Here is a 21344-nt window from a genome sequence, read left to right as displayed (position 1 = left end):
CACACAAACACCTAAGGGTAATTTAGAGTTACCAATTAACCTAACAGGCATGTCTTACTGTGGGAGGAAGCTGGAGTACCCAGGGAGAACCCACACAGGGAGAACATGCAAACTCCATGCAGAAAGACCCCAGGCCAAGAATCGAACCCAGGACCTTCTTGCTGCACGGCAACAGTGCTACCAACTGCACCACCGTGCAGCCAGTATGCAAGTTGTTATTCAGAATGTAAGTTTTAATGAGGAAATCTTTAATTTTTCTGTCCTGTAAAGAGAGATAACTTAAGTTTTTGGGCAGCCTTATTAATGCTGGAATTCCACTGCAGATTTCCTATGGATTTTTCTCTTGGATTTGGGAAAGCATAAAGCAGCTTTGTAGAAATCTCTAGCATATGGTGTCGCACTAATCAGTCATGACATTTTGACTGAACATATGTTAGCTGGTCCCCTTTTGTCTGCTAGAGCAGACCTGACTTGTTAAAGGATAACATAACATTAAAGCACCCCACTAAGACCACTAAAGGTCCAACACCAAGATGTTTGCAGCAGGCCCTTTAAGTTCTGGAAGCTGTGAGGCGGGGCCTCCATGGATCAGACATGTCTGTCTCAGGACCCCCCACAGATGTTTGATTGGATTGAGATCTGGGAAATTTGAAGGCCAAGTCAACACCTCTGTAAACCATTCCTGAACCCAGGGTTCAGTTCTGATGCTCATGTGCCTGTAATTGATGGACATTTTGTCACCATTGGCACCCTGACTGGTCTGCAGCTATGCGACCCTGAACACACTGTACTCTTGACACCTTTTTTATCAGAACCTGCAGTTTTGGCTGTTTCAGATACAGTAGCTCATTGGATCAAACAGGCCAGACTTTAGTAGAACAGGTACAACAACAAAAAAATTGAATATCATGGAAGAAAGTGTTGTAGAAAATTAGAATAGTATACAAGATAAATAAAAAATGTCTTAAACAGAAATGTCAGGCTTCTGAAAATTATGTTTGTCTCTATTCACTCACTTGGCTAGGGCACCTTTCGCAGGAATTACTGCACCAACGCAGTGAGGCATGAAGGAGATCAACCTGTGGTTCTGCTCAGGTCTAATAGAAGGCCAGGCTGCTTTGATGGCAGTCTTTATGTCATCTGCATTGTTGGGTCTGATGTCTCCCATTTTCCTCTTGACGACACTCCATAGGTTCTCTATGGGGTTCGGGTCAGGCCAGTTCGCTGGCTAATCAAGTACAGTAACACCATGGTCATTGTATCAGCTTCTGGTACTTTTGGCACTGTGGGCTGGTTCTAAGTGCTGCTGGAAAATTAAATCAGCATCTTCATAAACTTGTCAGCAGAAGGAAGCATGGGGTACTTTAAAATGTCCTGGTAGATGGCTGTGTTGACTGTGGACTTCAGAAAACACTAGGGACCAACACCAGCAGATGGCATGGCACCTCAGATCATTACTGGTTGTGGAAACATCTCGCTAGACTTCAAGCAATGTGGACTCTCTGCCTTTTCCTCTAGACTCAGGGACCTTCTCCCTAATGCTGGAGCACCATTTCCTACCGCACATTTTCCTTCCACTCAACTTTCTATGAATATGCTTGGATACAGCACTCTATGAACAACTAGCTTCTTTAACAATGACCTTTTGTGGCTTACCCTCTTTGTGGCCCTCACCAAAATTGCTCAAATCCGTACACTCGCCCTTTTTTCCTGCTTCGAACTCATCAAGTTTCAGGACAAAGTATTTTCTTGCTGCCTAATATATCCCACTCATTAACAGGTGACATGATCAAGAGATACTCAGTGTTTTTCACTTCACTTGTCAGTGGTCATAATGTTATGCCTGATCGGTGTATATACTTAATTAGGCGACAACGAATGTTTGTTGTCAGCAATATAGCTGTTTGATTCCCAGCACCGAATGAAAACAACAAGACTTCACTTTAGGAGAACTTTATTAGAGATCCAATCAGACAGAAAGACTCAGATTGGTAACATTTAACTTCAGAATTAATTTAGGAACTGAGTAAACTTGCTTGTTTTAATTCCTTCTCACACTACATCTTTAATACTCCTCTCCTTCCTCCTCTCCCTCACCCTCAATTGAGTCGACTCCTACCTCTTCATAATCCTTTTCCAGAGCCGCCATGTCCTCCCTGGCTTCGGAGAACTCCCCCTCCTCCATCCCCTCACCCACATACCAGTGGACGAAAGCCCTCTTGGCATACATCAGGTCAAACTTGTGGTCGAGCCTGGCCCAGGCCTCTGCAATGGCGGTGGTGTTGCTCAGCATGCACACGGCCCTCTGGACCTTAGCAAGGTCTCCACCTGGGACCACAGTGGGAGGTTGGTAGTTGATGCCAACCTTGAAGCCAGTGGGACACCAGTCCACAAACTGGATAGAACGCTTGGTTTTAATGGTGGCAATGGCAGCGTTGACGTCTTTAGGCACCACGTCGCCACGGTACAAAAGGCAGCAGGCCATGTACTTGCCGTGGCGGGGGTCACACTTCACCATCTGATTGGCCGGCTCGAAGCAGGCGTTGGTGATCTCAGCCACTGAGAGCTGCTCATGGTAAGCCTTCTCAGCAGAGATCACAGGGGCGTAGGTGGCCAGAGGGAAGTGGATACGGGGATATGGCACCAAATTGGTCTGAAACTCCGTCAGATCAACATTCAGGGCACCGTCGAAACGAAGGGAGGCGGTAATGGAGGAGACAATCTGGCTGATCAGCCTGTTCAGATTGGTGTAGGTGGGGCGCTCGATGTCGAGGTTTCTGCGGCAGATGTCGTAGATTGCCTCGTTGTCCACCATGAAGGCACAGTCAGAGTGCTCCAGGGTGGTGTGGGTGGTCAGGATGGAGTTGTAGGGCTCAACCACTGCGGTAGACACCTGAGGGGCAGGGTAGATGGAGAACTCCAGCTTGGACTTCTTGCCATAATCCACAGAGAGACGTTCCATCAGCAGGGAGGTGAAACCAGAACCGGTTCCTCCACCAAAGCTGTGGAAAACCAAAAAACCCTGCAGGCCTGTGCACTGGTCAGCCTGGGGTAATAGAAATGGAAACATAATGTGAAATATAGCTGTATAAGGTATAGTGCCCTGCAATGATATTTATACTCTTTGGTTTGTATTCAAACCCCCTGAGTTCCTGGCAAATCTTTTTTGGTACGTCTCTGCCAGCTTTGAACATCTAGAGTCTTCTTCTTTGTAAAATACCTCAAGGTCATTCAGACTGGATGGAGAGTGTCTGTGAATTTCAATTTTTAAATCTTACCACAGATCCTCAATTGGATTTTGGTCTCAACTCTGACTGGGTCATTCTAACACTAACATTCTAACATATATTTTGATATAACCCATCCTATTGTAGCTGTGGCTGCATGTTTCAGTCTCAAGTCTTTTGCAGCTTCCCGTTTTCCTGCTGAAGAAAAGCACCACTACAAGGGACTGCCACCAACCAATTCCACTGTAAAGATTCTATGTTCGGGGCCAAAATGTTCAGTTTTGGTCTGCATGACCAAAGGATTCTCCCACCCAAGCTGTGGAGCTCTGCAGTTCCTCCAGAGTTACAATGAGCCTTGAGGTTTCTTCTCTGATTTATGCTCTATTTGTGTGACCTGACAGTTTTACACTGGATTTGTTTTAGGCGCATCAAAGTAAAGGAGTCTGAGCACAAATGCATGCCACATTTTTCAGATTTTTATTTCTGAAACATGTTGAAAACAATTAATTATTTTTCTGTCTACTTCTCACCTATATGCTACATTAAATTCAAATAAAATACATGTTTTGACATAAGGTACCAGTGTTGTGAAATGTACCCACCAGTTTGCGGATCCTGTCTAGCACCAGGTCGATGATCTCTTTACCGATGGTGTAGTGTCCACGGGCGTAGTTGTTTGCAGCATCTTCCTTACCAGTTATCAGCTGCTCAGGATGGAACAGCTGGCGGTATGTCCCGCTGCGGACTTCATCTAAAGAGATAGATACGATAAGACAAATGTTCAGATTGATTGCATCAAATGATGAGGCAACATCAACACTAATATTTGTAAGTTTACCAATGACAGTGGGCTCCAGGTCCACAAAAACAGCTCTGGGGACGTGCTTTCCAGCTCCAGTCTCACTAAAGAAGGTGTTGAAAGAGTCATCTCCACCGCCGATGGCTTTGTCGCTGGGCATCTGTCCATCAGGCTGGATCCCATGTTCCAGGCAGTACAGCTCCCAACAGGCATTGCCGATCTGGACACCAGCCTGACCAACGTGGATAGAGATACACTCACGCTGGAAAGACAAAACATAAGATTAAAAACAAGTCAAAAGAGGATTTAATTTGCACCAAAGGAAACCATTTCCAGAGAAGATAATTAAAATACTGTTCGACGACAACAATTAAAAATGCTCCCACTTTGTCTTGCTTAAAGAAGGTTTTACAAGGACAACAATTTGTTGAAAACATGCAACTCTAAGTCATTTGCTTTAAATAAAGCAGTGCATTTTGTGCTGCGACACCAAACGGCCAATTGCTCGGAGGATTACTGTAGAGAGAGGGTATTATCTAGGTCAGACATGTTGCAGTGTTCAGGCTGGGAAGCTCTGCTCAGGCTGTTTGCCATTGCATTTCTGCTGCAAGGGGTTTTTATTTCAGTTTAAACACATAAATATTTCACCCAGGTTTGCAAAACAGCTTTTTTATTTTTAAAGGATTGCATTTGAATTAAATAGCGCTGGATTTATATAATGTACATTTACATAAAGATGCCTTACAGGCGCAGAGAATCATGCTGACAAACTGCTATTTACCTATTTAAATTGTGAATGCGTCGAAAAATATATCAAGACAAATCGCAACGTTACAGATTTAACCTATTTTCATCAGATTAGACTTTACAAATAGCAGCTTTGCAAAAAAAAACTGTAAGTCCTGCTTACCATGTTGGCTCGTCGATATTATGCAATGTAATGACCCAGGTCCGGGGGAGAATGTACGTCCGCGCTGCTTTGTGGATGAAGGCTGCTCTGGTGGCGCGCATTCCGCGTCCTCAGGGAGGATACTGAGGCGCGCTGAATATAAAACGCGCGCACCATCCACCGCCACCCACACAAGCCTGACATCAACCCGCACACAGAGACGCAGCCGATTCAGAGCTTATTATCTGGTCCTAAAAATGTGGCATGGGTGATATGGTGCATCCAAAGTATGGATTCTTCTGTCACATTGCCCACATTCAGATGTAATAAAGATACAGTGCTCTGAAAAGAAATGTCAGATTTCAGATCAACAAATGTTCATTTTAGCCTAAATGTACCTGCGTAAAATCTGACCAAACCCAGCAAAAACCCTTTAAATGCTGATCTGCTTTATTACAGGAAAAAGTCCCCAAACCTAAGAACTGGTTGATCCACCCTTACAATCAAGCATATAAAATGACTATCGTTCTTTTACATCGCTGTGAACGACTGTTTCTCCCTCTCTTCTGTGCAGTGTATGTTTAATTTAGCCACGTGGTAGGGGTATTAAGCATGAACAGTCTGCTTAAGGCGTTGCCACGACATCAATTTGACTTCAGACTTTGACTAGATCCCTCCAAAAACATTTTTTTATGTTTATTTTTTGAAACCATTCAGAGCTGGCGTGCTTGATTTAAAGTCACAAACTGTCCACAAGGTTTTTCTAGAATAATTTATAGGCTATGGCAAGTTGTCGATGTATTTTGTTTTTAAATATGCACCAACACAGAAAGCCACATACTGTAATAAAATAAATTCCGTAGAGGGCAGAAGCTAAAATGTTTGATGCAACTTAGTTTTAAGAATGTGAATGAATCACATTTCAAGATTTTTGGCACAGAGGTGAAGTGGCCCGTCCCACAGAGCCCCTCCCATCTGAAAAATATTAACTTTTGCTGCATTCAGGCTCACAACTGCGTCGTATTTTTAATGATCACAAACACAGAATTAATTAAATACTCTTTCTGCCAGTTGCAAGGTCAAATATAAATTGTGTTTATTTATTTGAATGAATATTTAAATGCTTAAGGCAGCAGCCTACATATGGTTATTTAAACGCACAGTAATTACAGTAGGCTTGTGTGCAGTTTGACAGAGAAATAAAAATGACGAGCTTACATACAGACTCAAATGCAGCAGAGTGGAAGTCAGGTTAGACTTTGGCATCTGTTCATATTTGACTCAAATCACCAAAATGTTTCCAGTTTGGAGAAATTTAAATTTAACTCGAGCAGCAGCGGTTTGCTTTTCCTTACCTCCACGACCAGCTTTGGCTCCGTGCAGCAGCCGAACCGGAGGGTGCTTAAATCCGGACAGACGGAGCTCCGGGAGCCGCTACAATGTTCCACCGAGCGCCGAGTTTGTTGCTCGGGTGTCTGGGATCCCCACCATGGCCAAGTTACCTTACCGGGAGACGGCCGACGGGCTGGACGCGGCGTTCATTGGCGTCCCGATTGATACCGGGACCTCGAACCGGCCTGGAGCAAGGTGCCATTTTTTTCTCAAGTCTCTGGTGGTCAGGTTTGGGAAAACTGTCATTAGTGCAACTATAATGCTCATGTACCTCGAATATAGGTGACTGGTATTGCTGGCTGAATATGAAATCAATCTGTATGTTTGATTGTTTGGGATGACAGAAGTGTTGAATAACATTTTCTTTACATACACCCTAAGAATGAACATTGGACTTATGCGGGACTACTTAAAAAATAGGGCTTCTGAAAGCTCATTAAAATATCCAAACATTTAAAAGAAAGCATAACTGTAAAGTTGCACCCATCAGGGTTTTATTGGACGAATGTCATAAATATAACAGATTTTAGCATAAAAGAAAATAATGTACTTGATTTAGCTCTGATAAAGGTTGTCAGTTTGAATCCATCAGAGAATGAAGTGTTTTCTTGTCACTATTTACTCTTTCAGATCGTCAAAGAAATGTTACCAAATGAAAATAACCTGAGAAGACAAAGTGCTGTTTTCAAATTATAATTTCCAAAACCAGCTTGACTCTAGCCAAAAAAAAGTACTTGGCCCCTAAACCTATTAACTACTTGTGTCACCCTTGGCAGCAATACAACTCATCATGTGATTTTTGATTACTGGCAATGAGTGGAGGAATTTCAGCCCACTCCTCTTTGTAGAATTGTTGTAAATCAGCCACACTGGAGGGTTTTTGACAATCAACTGCCTGTTTTAGGTCATGCCAAAGCAACTTTATCAAATATAATTCCAGACTTTGACTAGACCATTCCAATATATTTTGTGTTTTTTTTTTTCCATTCAGAGGTGGACTTACTAGTGTCCTTCAGAACCTCAGCTGCTTTAGGTCACAAGGTGATGGTCTGACATTCTTTATCAGTATTTTCTTCTTGTCTTTTTTTAACCATGTCCTGTCCAGCAGAGTAGCGCTCAGAATTGTTGTCTGAGTGCCAAGAAAAAGCCCAACAGATTTACTTTCACAAGTGGAGCATTAAAGCTAACACTTTAAAGCTCTGCTTGATATGTATAAAAGAAACTGTATTAGAAACTGCTTTGGGATTATTTAAATTTTTACGGACACAGACAGAAATGAAAAGGAAAAAAAAGAAGAAGCACGAAAGAGAGAGAGGTGGGGCAAAAAGGAAAAGGGGAGAGAAGGAGAAAATAATGGGGGAATGAACAGAATACAAGATAACACCCTGATTGCTTATACACCTGCAGAAACATTCATATTAATAGCTATTCTACCAAAAAGTGCACGGTCCTTATGAATGCAAGATGTATTTAGTGGTAAATGCGGCTCAATATAGAACATTTGTGTATCTTTTAACACCTGAATCTAAACACCTGTGGGTCTGAGTGTATACAGGGTTTCTCCATATAAAACTGCAATAGCGAGTGTGTGGAGCCACCGACCTGGACCTGGGACAGATACGGAGGAGATCCAAGCCATAGACATTCAAAGGGCCCCCAGGAGAACCATCGCCAGGACTACTGCAACCCCCCCAGAGAAGAGCAGGGGCGAGTCCCAGGAGAACCACCGTGCAGAAGCCCCAGGGAACTGCAGCCCACAGGCCCCGCCGGCAGCCGTCTACGCCCGAGCAGATCCAGCCATGGACCCAGAGACCCGAGACCCCGGGACATATCACTCCCCAAGCAGAATTCTTGGCTCCATCATTTACAGAAACTCAATCAGGTCTTTAAACAACAAAAGAACCCCACACCATTACAGCACCACCACTGTGTTTGACTGTTGGTATGGCATTCCTTCTCCTAAATTCTGTGTTAGTTTTGTGACAGATGGAGAAAATTAACACCGTTTGTCTCGTCACTCCACAGAAGGTTTTTCTAAAAGTTTTGGGGACCAATAGGGAAGAGGTTTTCACCTTGGAACTCTCTTCCATGGATGCCATTTTTGCCCAGCCTTCTTTTTATTATTCAAACATGAATAATAACTTTAAACGAGGCTAGTAAGGTCTGTTTTTCAGTGTTTTGGAGGTTCTTCTGGGTTCTTTTGCGAACTCCTGGATAAGTTGTCGATGTGCTGTTGGAATAATATTGGCAGGCCGGCTTCTTCTGGGAAGGTTCACAGCTGATGTTTTTTTCCGGTTGAGGATAATGACTCTCACTGTGGTTTGCCGGAGCTCAAAGCGTTAGAAGATACTTTAAACCCCTTTCCAGAATACTACATGTCAATAATATGTGTTGCTATTTAAGGTCTTTCACCCTACTTCACGTTGTCAGACAGGTTCTATTTTTTGATTTCTTAATTGTACAGGTACGACCGTAATCTGACTTGGGTGTGGCTACTGAAACTGAACTCACCTTTCCAGAAAATGTCGTTAATTACAGTTAAATGATTTAACAAGGGAGATTGTTATGTTTTCACACAGGACCAGGATTTTTCTCCCTAATCTATCACATTATAATTCAAAAACTGCATTTTGTATTAACTCGGGTTATCTTTGTCTGGAAAAACAAGACAAATCTGTACAGGGGCAAAAACTTTTTCACTGCTCTATGAATCACTTAACGTTTATCTGATTTTATTGAACGTAGAACAAAGAGTACCAAGAAACAGCGTTTAATTAACAAACAAAGTTTTCAGTTTTGATGCATTTAAACAGATCATTTTAAATGTATGAGGTGAGTGAACAGTAAATACCGTATCTGCAGTAAAATATGCTTTTCATGCTTTAAATTATTGTAAATCCAGATTAGTTCGTCCCAGAGGCTAAAGCTAACAGCTCGTCCCAAAGCTGCTCAGACCAAAGTATCTACCATCTGAAAACAATCCACTCTCAAAAATATCTGAGCAGTTTATGTGAAGACTAATTAAATAACCTTTAGACTGTCGACAGGTTTATGTTGGGCAGATTTTTACAAAGAAAGTGATGAATATTTACACAGGAAATTAGTTACCAATTGGTGCTCAACAGTCATCTTCCTGTGTGAAACGCATCCTGGAAACAGAGCAAGTAAAGCTTTTCCAGTCAGAGGAACAGTCTCATTGAAAAGTAGAGCGGTGTTAAACACAACAATATTATAGTGGTTAAAGTGAATGTTGTTAATGTTTTTACAATGCCCTTTTTTCTATCAGCTGGTTCTTCTGACCTGAAATCTCCTCTCTTCATTTCCTGTGTAAATAACAACTCCATATGTGACGACAATTTAAAGGTTCTTATACAACAACTTGTGTTGATGTTTCAGTTTTATCACTGAGATTAGAGTTGTGAAATTAAAGAAGTTTAGTTTGGCTTTGGTATGTTCTGGATTTATATGAAACACTAAAGATCCTGAATCCACTTTAATAAGCAGGATCAAAGCAAAAGTGTCTAAAAAAAGGCTTTGAAAGATTTGTATGTGAACAGCCATTGAAAAAGTATTCACACCCCTCGTACCGCATTTTGTCACACAGACTTAAAAGTATTTTATTGGGATTTTATGTGATGGACTAAAACAAAGTACTGCATAATTGTGAAGTAACAGGAAAAATGATACATGGTTTTCCAAAATGTTCAGAATAAAAAAGAATTTAAACTGTGATCAATTATCTGTGCTAATCATTGATCAGTGAATGGGAAATATATTCCACTCTAGTCCCACATTACCTGGTTTATCTGCATATGCTTAATGTCTGCTCCTTTCACACACATCACAGGTTTGGTCCACGCCAGATAAGAGTGGAGTCTGCCATGCTGAGGGCTTACAACAGCGGCACCAGGGCAGCACCGTACGAGTCCCTGGTGGTTGCTGACATTGGGGATGTAAATGTTAATGTGTATGATTTGAAAGACACCTGCAAGCGCATCAGGGAGGCCTACCGAAAGATCCTGGCCACTGGCTGTATCCCTCTGACTATGGGTGAGAGCAGCTGAGCGGCACAAACTACAAGAACACTTTAATATCAACTGTTTTCTCACGTTTATAAAAAACAATAGTTCAGTAAATCATTTACTGGCTGGAGACGAGCTCTGATACATCTGCGCAATAGTCCTGTAAACTGCAGAGCATGCTCTTTCACAGCGCTGTTAAGAAAATGCTTGTGTCTGCAGGTGGCGATCACACAATTGCATACCCAATACTGCAAGCTGTTGCTGAGAAGTAAGTGTTCATCATTGCTACAAGAGGTACATGATTGACATGATACAAATTTTAGACTGTCCAATCGACGTTTATGTAATTATTACAAAAAAAGTGAAAACTTAATCCCTAATAGAAACGTGTTTATCAGTCTTATCAGAACTTATAAAACTGAAAAATATTTTATTTTATGAAAACATTTATTAGCCCGTTTTAGGTACTTACTGATTGAAGAGCAATGATTTTCCATTCCGGTTTTATGTAGAACATAAGCAGCTCCATGATTTAGGGACCTCTTTGTAAATAATTTAATTAAACATATTCATTCATAGTCTGTTTTCTATGTTTTCTATGAGTAATGGGTCTTTTTCTCAGGCCTTCCCTGAAATGGACCCTAATGCTGGCACACATATTTCTCCAAAACCTTGAGTCATATGTGGCATTTGGCTACCAGCTGTGCACAAATGCATCCACATACAGTGAAATATGCTGCCTTCTTTCCTTTTTAGCAAAGTGCCTTGTTGGGATACAGAAATGAATTTCAGTTTTTTTTTATTGGTCAGTACTGGTCAGTTTTCCACCTTCTTGGTCAGTGGGAGAACAAGTATTTGATTCAATGCCAATTCAACATATAGAAGTCTTTAATTTTTATCATAGGTACTTTTGGACTGTGAGTAATCTTAAAAAAAAAACCAGAAAGACATATTGTGTGATTTGTAAGTAATTACCGTATTTTCCGCACTATAAGGCGCACCGGATTATAAGGCGCACCTTCAATGAATGGCCTATTTTAGAACTGTTTTCATATATAGGGCGCACCGGATTATAAGGCGGATAGAATAGAAGCTACTGCAGTCAAACGTTTGACTGGGGTTGCATTATGCATCCACTAGATGGAGCTGTGCTAAAGAGAATGTCAACAAAACAGTCAGATAAGTCAGTCAGTCAAACTTTATTAATACACTACAAACCAGCGTTCTGATAACTCCATTCACTCTCATGGTAAGGTCTCCTCTACATAGAAATCTATTGAATAGAGCCAACCGCACGTTAGGAATGCATTGGAGTCTATGAAGTTGAAGTTGAAATCAAACGTTAGTTAAAACGTGAAAGGGAACTTTTCCCTGATTCAGTAAACACGTAAAAGAAACAGTTTGATGCACTAAATCAAACGTTAGTACATTCACAATATAGTAGCGTTAACTGTTGAATTCTCTCGCTGCTGCTCTATTCCCATGTTCGACTGCGTAGTTGACAGCCTTGAGTTTGAACTCAGCATCGTAAGCGTGTCTCTTGAAAGGTGCAATTTTGGGGTTGTTATACACACACAAGTGGTGTTGGACTAGGAGTAAGCACAGTACAGGTGTTTACCGCTATTACTTCGGCGACGCCCCTGACTACGGTAGCCGTAATGCTGCAAGCGGTGCGGCTTTGTAGTTTACCAGTCGTACTGAAACATTTTGACAGAGCGCCGTGTACAACCAGTATGGATCAACCAATTAATCAATTGATCCATATATAAGGCGCTCCGGATTACAAGGCACACTGTCATTTTTTGAGAAAATTAATGGTTTTTAAGTGCGCCTTATAGTGCGGAAAATACGGTAATTTGCATTTTATTGCATGACAGAAGTATTTGATACGTCAGAAAAACAAAACCTAGTATTCGGTACAGAAACCTTGGTTTGCAATTACAGATATCACATGTTTCCTGTAGTTCTTGACGAGGCTTGCACACACTGCAGCGGGGATTATCTTCTCCAGATCCTTCAGGTTTCTGGGCTGTCGCTGGGCAATACGGACCTTCAGCTCCCTCCAAAGATTTTTGATTGGGTTCAGGTCTGGAGACTGGCTAGGCCACTCCAGGACCTTGAGACGCTTCTTACGGAGCCACTGCTTTGTTGCCCTGACTGTGAGCTTCGGGTTGTTGTCATGAGGTGTTCTTGGGGTTGTACTTATCCTTCTTCTTCCTCCAAACACGGCGAATGGAGTTTAGACCAAAAAGCTCAATTTTTTACTCATCAGACCACATGACCTTCTCCCATTCCTCCTCTGGATCATCCAGATCGTCATTGGCAAACCTCAGACGGGCCTGGACATGTGCTGGCTTGAGCAGGGAGACCTTGCGTGCGCTGCAGGAATTTAATCAATGGCGGCGTAGTGTGTTACTTATGGTCTTCTTTGAGACTGTGGTCCCCGCTCTCTTCAGGTCATTGACTAGGTCCTGCCATGTAGTTCTGGGTGGATCCCTCACCTTCCTCATGATCATTGATGCCACATGAGGTGAGATCTTGCATGGAGCCCCAGACCAAAGGAGACTAACCATCATCTTGAATTTCTTCCATTTTCTTATAATTGCGCCAACAGTTGTTTCCTTCTCACCAAGCTGATTGGCTAATTTCCTGTAGCCCATCCCAGCCTTGTGCAGGTCTATTTTATCCCTGATGTCCTTACACAGCTCTCTGGTCTTGGTCATTGTAGAGAGGTTGGAGTTTCTTTGATTGAGTGTGTGGTCAGCTGGCTTTCATATAGATAACGCGTTCAAACAGATGCCGTTAATAAAGGTAATGAGTGGAGAACAGGAGGGCTTTTTAAAGAAGAAGTAACAACCCTGTAATAGCTGAGATTCTTACTGGTTGTTAGGTGATCAATTACTTATGTCATGCATTAAAATGATATTTAATTACTTAAAAATCACACAATGTGATCTTCTGGATTTTTTGTTTTATATTCCGTCACAGTTGAAGAGTCCCTATGATAAAAATTAAAGACTTCTACATGCTTTGCAAGTGGGAAAACCTGCAAAATCAGCAGTGTATCAAATAGTTCTCCACACTTTAGCTTTTTCCTGGCATAGTGGCTGCACCAACTGCGGTTCCTAACATACTCCTGAATCTGTTTATAATTAAATCGCTTATGATAGAGGTTTTAGGCGGACATGTCTGTTTTCTGTGGCAAAACTGTTCTACTAGTAGTTCCACAGAAAGGAAATCCAAAAACCTAAGGCTGTTCTTTCCGTTCCAGTCCTGGGAAGTCCTAGACCAACAAGCAGCTTTGCGTTTTGTAGGGAATAATTACTGTGGAATAAAAAGAAATTGAAAATCCCTCAGAGAGGAGGCAGTTTGGCCTATAGAGGGCTTTGTTTATAATTAGGGCTTTTAAAAACATTGTTCTGAACTTTACCTGGAATCAAACCGAATGTGTCTTAACTGGAAAGCATGTGGAGCAAGTGAACCTTCTCATTCCTAACCCCTCAAAGTGGTAAATAACTCCTCATATTTATTTAAAAAGCATCATATTCTCCAGATTTGTCCTCTTCTAGCAGTCAAAACAAATATCTTAATTTAAAATTTTATTATGGCCATTAGACATCTGTTTGCCAGACTTTTATTGCTCTGTCTCTACATTTTTTTCTTTTTTGTAGAGATGCAGGCAACATGATCAAAATAAGCACAAAGTATCTCTTTGATTTAATATTTAATTTGACATGTCTAGCATTCCTTCTACAAAATAAAGGATTTATGCGATTTAAAGCTTCAATATATCAAATCGGATCGGTTGTCGCACTATGACTGTGTGCCATAACAAAAATAAACATCTTGCCTTCGGTATTTTGTAGGTTAGTGTTTTTCAGCATTAAAGCTGCATTAACACTGCAGCAGTGATATAATTGGCAAATTCAGTGGATCCTCACTACCCTTGGTGCCTGATAATGTGAAAGATGCGGAGAGGGATGTGATTATTGTGATGACGGAAAAGAAAATAGAATGAGGAAAATGTGGATTAATCACAACTAAACATTATTACTTTTAAATATCTATTGAATCCTCTTCCACATATAATAATAATTTGTCAGGCATGGCCCCGTGGGTTTGGTCCATGTGGACGCTCATGCTGACACCAGTGACGTGGTGCTGGGGGAGAAGATCGGCCATGGGACCCCATTCAGGCGCTGCGTGGAGGAGGGGCTCCTGGACTGTCAGAGGGTGGTTCAGATTGGCCTGCGAGGGTCGGGTTACTCGGCTGACTCGTACGAGTGGAGTCGGGAGCAGGTACAGTCTGGGCTTCTGTTGCACAGATCCTTCATGATGGCTTTAACTCATTACCAGGAGCAATGCTAGAAATGTCACAATGCATTGTCAGTGGTTTGGTACCTGCAGCAGTCAGTTCAGTGTTGTTTGGTGGTGTGAAGCCTTTGAACCTAAAAGCCTTTTCTTTCCTTCTGTCCTTCCTTTTTTACTTTCTTCCTTCTATCATTTCCTTAGTTCATTATTTCTTTTCTTTTTTCTTTCCTTCCATCCTTCCATTTGTCCAATGGATTCTTAGGTTCACCCCTTTGTTATTTTATCATTTCTTATCTATTCCTTATTTCTATGCTTTTATTGTTTAATTTTATTGTTTTTATTCTTTCCTTCATCATTTAGTTTTCCTTCCCTAATGCTTGATTTTTTTATGTTCTATTTTCTATCCATTTTCCTTTTCTTTCTTCCTTTCTTTTTCTATTCTTTCTGTCCATCTCTTCTTTTTAATTTCTCTCTTGTTTTCTTTTTCCTGTCCTTTGTTTCTTTCTTTCCTTATTACCTTCCCTTCTATCTGTTCTTATTCTCTTCCTTCTTTCTAATCTTCTTTGTTGCTTCATTCTTTCCTTCTATCCTTCCCCCAGTTCTTCATTTCCTTCCTCCATTTATTCTTTCTAACCTTATCTGCATCCTTTTTTGTTCATTCCATCCATCCATCCATCCATCCATCCATCCCTTTTATATAAAATTTATATGAAACTTTTGTCTTTAAACATTTGTAATTTCATTCAGATTAGTCATAAATTTTCAGATGAAAATGATCTATCATCAACTCCTTTTCTCCATTCGGCAGGGTTTTCGTGTGGTCCAGGTGGAAGAGTGTTGGTTCAAGTCTCTCGCACCTCTAATGTCTGAAGTCAGGGCCCAGATGGGCAGTGGCCCGGTCTACCTCAGTTTTGACATTGACGCTCTAGATCCAGGTTTTGCACCCGGAACAGGAACACCGGAGATAGCAGGACTCACTCCCATACAGGTAAAGATAAGTAGCAGTCATTATAATTTGTCACTCTTATTCGCTGCCGCATGTCAGTAAGTTGCAATTTTAGACTGTGTTAGCACGCAATAAAGTCCAGAGGAACAGCTGAGAAAGAGGAAAATGGAGTAATGGTCTGAGGATGATTTACCTGTTCTATGTCGAATCTGTTTTGTGGCCCAGTTCATAATTACATCATTGATCGCAAGCTAAGAAGTTCCTAAACTAGAACAGCAATCCCATAAAATAATACCTACACCACCTTGCTTCAGTTTAGAAAGTTCCACATGTTTAGCTACTGGTATTTGGGTCACCATTCCCAAAGGCTGCATATTAACCTTGACCCTGGAGTTTAAGTAAAACAGTTTTACTTGTAAGAAGGTTCTCCTTAATGACATTTAAGGGAGCAAAGACATTATAAATGAGGGACAGTACTACTCCCCCCCACTACTCCCGGAATGATAGAATTTTTGTCAGTGACAACTTAATCCATCTAATTAGGTTCAACTATGTAAAACGAAAGTCAGTTTCTTTCTCATGAAGCAACTGTTTGCAGATGAAGCAGATTTTTGGAATATGAAATATGTTTATGTTTTTATGCCTTTCTTGAACTCAGGGAGTTGAGATTATTCGAGGCTGTCGGGGTTTAAACCTTGTCGGATGTGATCTAGTAGAGGTGTCTCCACCCTATGACCCTACAGGTACTTTACAAAATTGATTCTTGTCCAAAAACTGCGATTATTTATTTATTTTTTATAGCTTTTCTTATGTCTGTTTTCATTCCCTTTAACAGGAAACACTGCCTTGACAGGGGCCAACCTCCTCTTTGAAATGTTATGTGTTCTGCCAAACATGAAATATTACTGACCTGGAAGTAATATTTGAAGCTACTCTTTAATTTACAGCTAAAGTAATCCAGATTATGCTACTGAATGATTTAATCAGGCACATGCAGGGGTTTCTTTTCCCTCTTGTCTGTTCTGTGAACTTTTTTCAAGCACCACATTTTGATCGACTGCTGCATCCACAGCTGCTGCCGGGGGGGACAACCGGGTCAGTTGTCCCGGGCCCATTGTGGAAGGGGGCCCAGAAGTGGACCCTCGAACCATCAAGTATTTTTTTTTTTCAAAATAAAGTCCTAATATTTAAGTTACAACACCTTTACTTAGAGAAACTGGTAAGAACACAGCTCAAGCTGCAGGTACAGCCTAGCAGCTGGACCTCTCATCTCCATGTCCTCTGTTCTAATGGTGCTAACAAAGTTAGCAGTTTCTGTCAGACACTTGTTGTTTATTCTTTATTCAGGTCCAATAGGTATCGTTTAGAGGTTGGTAAACATTAATGGCTGCGCTGTTTCGTAACTTGCTGTAGACTGACTTTACTACTAGGCGTGTCCTCACCGCTGCACCTCCACACTGGATCTGGACTGGAGGTGACCAGTTGTGAATGAAGTAATACTGCTGTAGAGCCTGAGATGCTAAAGGGAGGTTCGGCCCATAGCATTTGGACCTCAAACTTAAACATGTCACACAAGCAGAAGCGTAAAATAAGCAAGTATGGAAAGCCAAAAGCGCCAGAATTAAATAAATTAAGAAGTTCCTAAATTTAAATTTATACACAGGGCAATATATATATCTATCTATATTATTTTTTGTTGATAAATGAAAACTTACATTCACACTCATTCAAAATCAAAAAAGGGCAATTTAACTGCTTTAAAGGTCTCTTGGTTTTAACCTGGACTTGTGGGCCAACTGTTTCAGGTTTAGATGCCACAAACCCTTTACCACACCGCTGAATTGGAATCCAAGTATAACACTGTGTTGAGCGATGATCTAAAGAACATACAGGTAATAAAACGTGACTAGGTAAATGTAATCAAATGTCTTAGAATGGTAAATTGTGAAGTGCCTTGAGATGGCATTTGTTGGGAATTGGCTCCCAATTTGACCTTTGGCTTTAATTTAACTTCCTTTATTCCTGCAAAGGAGGCACAATGAACTGAAAGGTTCAGTAAACTGCACTGCATGTGTTCCTAAAGCCTTTTTAATAATAATAATAATAATAATCATCTTTATTGGTCATTGCACATGTACATTACAACGAAATGTGTCCTCTGCATTTAACCCATCCCTTATAGGGAGCAGTGGGCTGCCATTGTGCGGAGCATTCTGGGGCTAAGTGGTGGCCTAGTGGTTAATAACATTCTAGTTGAGGTTACTTTAAGTAAAAATGCTGACTTCTGTATTTTTTCTTTTCTAAATAAAAGAAATCTGATTTGTACCTTGTAGACAAGTACCTACATAAAAAGACAAATCTTGTGGGGCCAGAATCTCCTTCAATCAGTAAATTTCAAAATCAAGAGTGTAATGTTTTAGAGCAGCAAATTATTTTATTAAATGATCATTTTATACAACATGAAAATAAAACCAGTCTTTAATTTCAGTACCTTTTTTCATATTTTAACATAAAATCAAGATCAAGTGTACCTCTTATTTTAACACATCCTTACCACAGTTGCCAATAACAGTGGTCGCATTTTAAATGTCCTTATTAATCATCTATTGCATGTTATTATTCGATGGAAGCGTTTTGGATAAATCTCGAGTTACTTTAGGGTTAGAATACTTAATGTATATCTGGAACCCGTATTTAGTGTTAATATGCTTAAAAGCAACAACAGTCTTAACATTTTTTCCTTTATTTACTGCTGCACATTAGAATTAAGCAGACACCATAGGATAAAAAGTGTGCATAAGGCTCTAAGGGCGTTGACCCTGTACGACAGGGGAAGGCAATCTTATTATTTGGCACATTGGTTTTCCACAGCTGCACAAGTTGGCAACACACACTGTACTAAAGTTAGCCTGATTGGTTTATTTAGTTCTTAAAACCCAACATCATCTTAGTTTCTGTAGAAGCCAGAGGAAACAACATCATAAATAGACATTTAGATTGACTAACAAATAAGTAATTTACCTTGCTGCAACCATTAACAGATTGTTTCCTACATTTCTGCCAAAAAAGGATTGCAGGCTGGAGAAAACAAGCAGTAGGTATTGTTTTATATCAGAATTAACAGTTTATTTAACATTTCTAGTGCATTTTTCCACTTCTTTGCTGCCAGCTGAAGGCAAGGGAGGAGTTTCTAAATCAAACCACTGTGGTCAGAAAGATGCTTTAAGAATGCGCTCACAGTCGAAGAAAAGTCCGCTCCAGAAATGGGCTCGCTCTCGTGTCCAAGAGGGTCTGAAAAGGACAGAAACGAATTCCAGCTCCGAGGCATCCCGCTAATTTGTCAAAAGTATATGAGATGTAGTTTGTATTTAAACTTCTCATATAAACTTCATGTTAAAATTAACACTTCAGATTTTTCTTCATGCAGATGCTCCAAACTCCTGGTATATAACTTTTATTTTGGGATTTATGAAACATTGCTGTACAATACTGGAAACCTTGATTTTGTATACAAGTACACTGTTAAAATAAGAATTGGCACAATGACTAAATTCCAGCCCAAGTTGTTGTAAGCCTTCTCTGATTATGTTTTACCTTACTCAGTGCAGGGTGATAGCCGAGGAGAGCAGCTCCTCTCCACTGCTATTTAGGGCTCCTGGCAGCAGCTGTCCCCTTTTAAACCTCTGAGGGATGCAGTAAGCTCCCTTAAACCAAAAAACACGAGTAGACACAAACATCCAGCTCTACCAACTGACAGCACTCGGCAATGTTTGCAGCGTGTGGTCAACTTTGAGAACACGCAACACAAAACCGTTCATTATTCCTCAGTTTTTGATGTTTAACCTTTTCCATTAATATTTAACTGTACGGAAAAAAGGCTCGGTGCAATGTTCTGCCAGCAGAGGGCGCTCAAAGCTCAAATTATTTCGCTCTTAAAAGTTTTGATTCTAGAAATTCTGCAAAAATTACAAATTAAACTAGTTTTAATGACTGAACCTGTTCATATTCTACAATACTTGGCTTTTTAACTACTTAAGACTTTGTACAAACTTTAGAATGGCTTTAGGTAAGCGTAAAAATATGCTGCTTGAGGGTGTGAAAAGCACGACTGAGCCTATCAGGTTCATCACGGAGTAAAGCCTATTGATGTGTTTGGGCGAATGTTGTAATGCTTGGTTTTATACTAGAAAACTTCTATTTCAGACAACATTTAATCCATATTCCTTTCATTTGATTTCTCAGAACAATCTATATATAATCTCTGATTAGCCAACATGCATAACTTTAATGTGGCTATAAAATATCACACTAAAACACACAACCCTCATGTTGAAACATGGTGGTGGCAGCATCATGTTAGGGGGAATGCGTTTCTTCAGCAGAAACAAATACAGGGCAATGCTGGAAGGAACTCCGTTAAAGACTGCAGAGGGTGAGGGTTCACCTTCCAGCAGGACTAGAGCAACAAAAATACGTCCAGAGCTGTAATGCAAGTTTACATCAAAGCATAATTATGTGCTGGAATGGCCCAGTCAAAGTCCTAAATCTAGAATCTGTGGCACGACTGGAACATTGAAGTTCAACTATTAGTGCTATACAGACGGTCTCATTCCAATCTGACTGAGCTTGACGTATTTTGCTTCTTGGGGCGGTTAACGCACCAAGGTCGTTTCACAAAATATTGGCCGAATACACATGCGCCATACTTCACTAATATGCGCTGAATTGCGTTGCTCTCTAAGCACACTGGAGTTGTGGTTTAAACGAGAGAAAATATGAAAAAAGTTTACGGGTGTGAATTGTGCAAGGCCCTGTACTGCATATGTGGACTGGAGTTTCTTAGGACTTAGAAGAGCGTGGTCGCCGTGTAAAAAAGCCAGCGTGGGTCTAGGTGGCGTCACGCTGGGATTAGCCGTCCTTCTCTTTCAGCCCTCCTTGAATTCCATTCCGCCTTTTACTTTCTCGACTTCCCTCTCATCGCTTTGGAGGACTTCCCAGTGACTTTGCGTGGCCGCATTCAGCGCCACTCGGACCAACGCAAAGTCCCAAAGTGCTGCTGCTGCAGCGGAGAGCGCAACATAAAGGAGCAGGAGCGTTTGGAGGTCTCGATATTTGGCGTTTCCGCAAACCACCCCACTCCTCCGGGAAACAAGCGCCAGCAGGGAACAGTTTATACCTGTTGATGAGGTCCCACGGGTGGCAGAGGAGCAGGCGCATAAAGTGTGAAAAAAACTCGCTCCAGCAGCGGACCGCGGGAAGCGAGTGAAGGACCTCGGGATTTTTTCCTTTTTTGCCCCAGCAGACGCAGCCTTTGCTGGGTTAGTGGAAGAATGGGCTCTCCGAACTCCTGGATCTGTGGACTTATCGTGTCTTTGATGCTCACATATCAGCTTGTTTCTGTAAGTGAGCTCCAACTTTTATCTTTGCACCTTTTAATCACCTCACTGGACAGATTTAGAGAAACAAAACAGGTTTTTTCTTCTAAATGTAAAGTCAAAGCAACAGATTACTTCCTTTATGCGCCCAAAGGGAAAATAAAATGTGTTTTTGATTTATGTTATTTATCTTGCGTCAGTGGTGCATGCAGGTGGGCTGTTAAAACTCTTACCAGCATGTTGTGTAGAGATGCGTTTGGAAGTAATGGGACAAACCAGAACCTCCTGGTAAGCGAAGCCAGGCTAAGTTTGTCCATAGAAACAAGCTATTCATAGTCTCCCCTTCAGTGTTGAAGCTTCTCAAATTTTCTTCAGGCCGTGCT

At 41.1% G+C, this 21344-nt stretch overlaps 3 protein-coding genes across 15 annotated transcripts in view; 2 read left to right on the top strand and 1 right to left on the bottom strand.

Moving 5' to 3' along the window:
• Window positions 1-1937: 1937 nt before the first annotated feature.
• LOC124877449 (tubulin alpha-1B chain) lies at window positions 1938-5091 on the bottom strand. The gene is made up of 4 exons (XM_047380679.1): window positions 4937-5091; window positions 4066-4288; window positions 3830-3978; window positions 1938-3046 (listed from the first exon to the last, which is right to left on the bottom strand). Exons 1-4 carry the CDS (start codon window positions 4937-4939, stop codon window positions 2066-2068), a joined length of 1356 nt encoding a protein of 451 aa, XP_047236635.1. The 5' UTR covers window positions 4940-5091; the 3' UTR covers window positions 1938-2065.
• A 1058-nt stretch (window positions 5092-6149) lies between these two features.
• On the top strand, window positions 6150-18073 carry agmat (agmatine ureohydrolase (agmatinase)). The gene is made up of 7 exons (XM_047380797.1): window positions 6150-6502; window positions 10155-10357; window positions 10549-10597; window positions 14433-14628; window positions 15449-15628; window positions 16245-16329; window positions 16422-18073. Exons 1-7 carry the CDS (start codon window positions 6210-6212, stop codon window positions 16493-16495), a joined length of 1080 nt encoding a protein of 359 aa, XP_047236753.1. The 5' UTR covers window positions 6150-6209; the 3' UTR covers window positions 16496-18073.
• Window positions 18074-19820: 1747 nt separating this feature from the next.
• Window positions 19821-21344, top strand: part of hspg2 (heparan sulfate proteoglycan 2) — a 161121-nt gene continuing 159597 nt past the window's right edge. For 5 of the 13 annotated variants that reach the window (XM_047379941.1, XM_047380327.1, XM_047380135.1 and 2 more), the window contains exon 1: window positions 19826-20985. In XM_047379941.1, the coding sequence (XP_047235897.1) occupies window positions 20917-20985 (69 nt within the window). In that variant the 5' untranslated portion in view covers window positions 19826-20916. Of the gene's footprint in view, window positions 20986-21344 lie in introns of all 13 variants that reach the window. The other 8 variants (XM_047380093.1, XM_047379871.1, XM_047379735.1 and 5 more) reach the window with 8 other exon arrangements.

This window comes from Girardinichthys multiradiatus, chromosome 1, assembly GCF_021462225.1.
Source record: "Girardinichthys multiradiatus isolate DD_20200921_A chromosome 1, DD_fGirMul_XY1, whole genome shotgun sequence".
Lineage (NCBI taxonomy): Eukaryota > Metazoa > Chordata > Actinopteri > Cyprinodontiformes > Goodeidae > Girardinichthys > Girardinichthys multiradiatus.
The sequence above is the reverse complement of the archived record's forward strand: the minus strand, read 5'-3'. Positions and strand labels throughout refer to the sequence as shown.

Excerpts from the sequence above, each read along its gene's own strand:
- LOC124877449 (XM_047380679.1), bottom strand. Across the intron at positions 3,979-4,065 it reads CCTGGAGCCCACTGTCATTG|ATGAAGTCCGCAGCGGGACA; the intron begins GTAAACTTACAA and ends CTATCTCTTTAG. Across the intron at positions 3,047-3,829 it reads TAGACAGGATCCGCAAACTG|GCTGACCAGTGCACAGGCCT; the intron begins GTGGGTACATTT and ends CTATTACCCCAG.
- agmat (XM_047380797.1), top strand. The coding sequence starts at position 6,210 with ATGTTTCCAGTTTGGAGAAATTTAAATTTAACTCGAGCAGCAGCGGTT. Across the intron at positions 10,598-14,432 it reads CTGCAAGCTGTTGCTGAGAA|GCATGGCCCCGTGGGTTTGG; the intron begins GTAAGTGTTCAT and ends ATAATTTGTCAG. Across the intron at positions 16,330-16,421 it reads TCCACCCTATGACCCTACAG|GAAACACTGCCTTGACAGGG; the intron begins GTACTTTACAAA and ends TCCCTTTAACAG.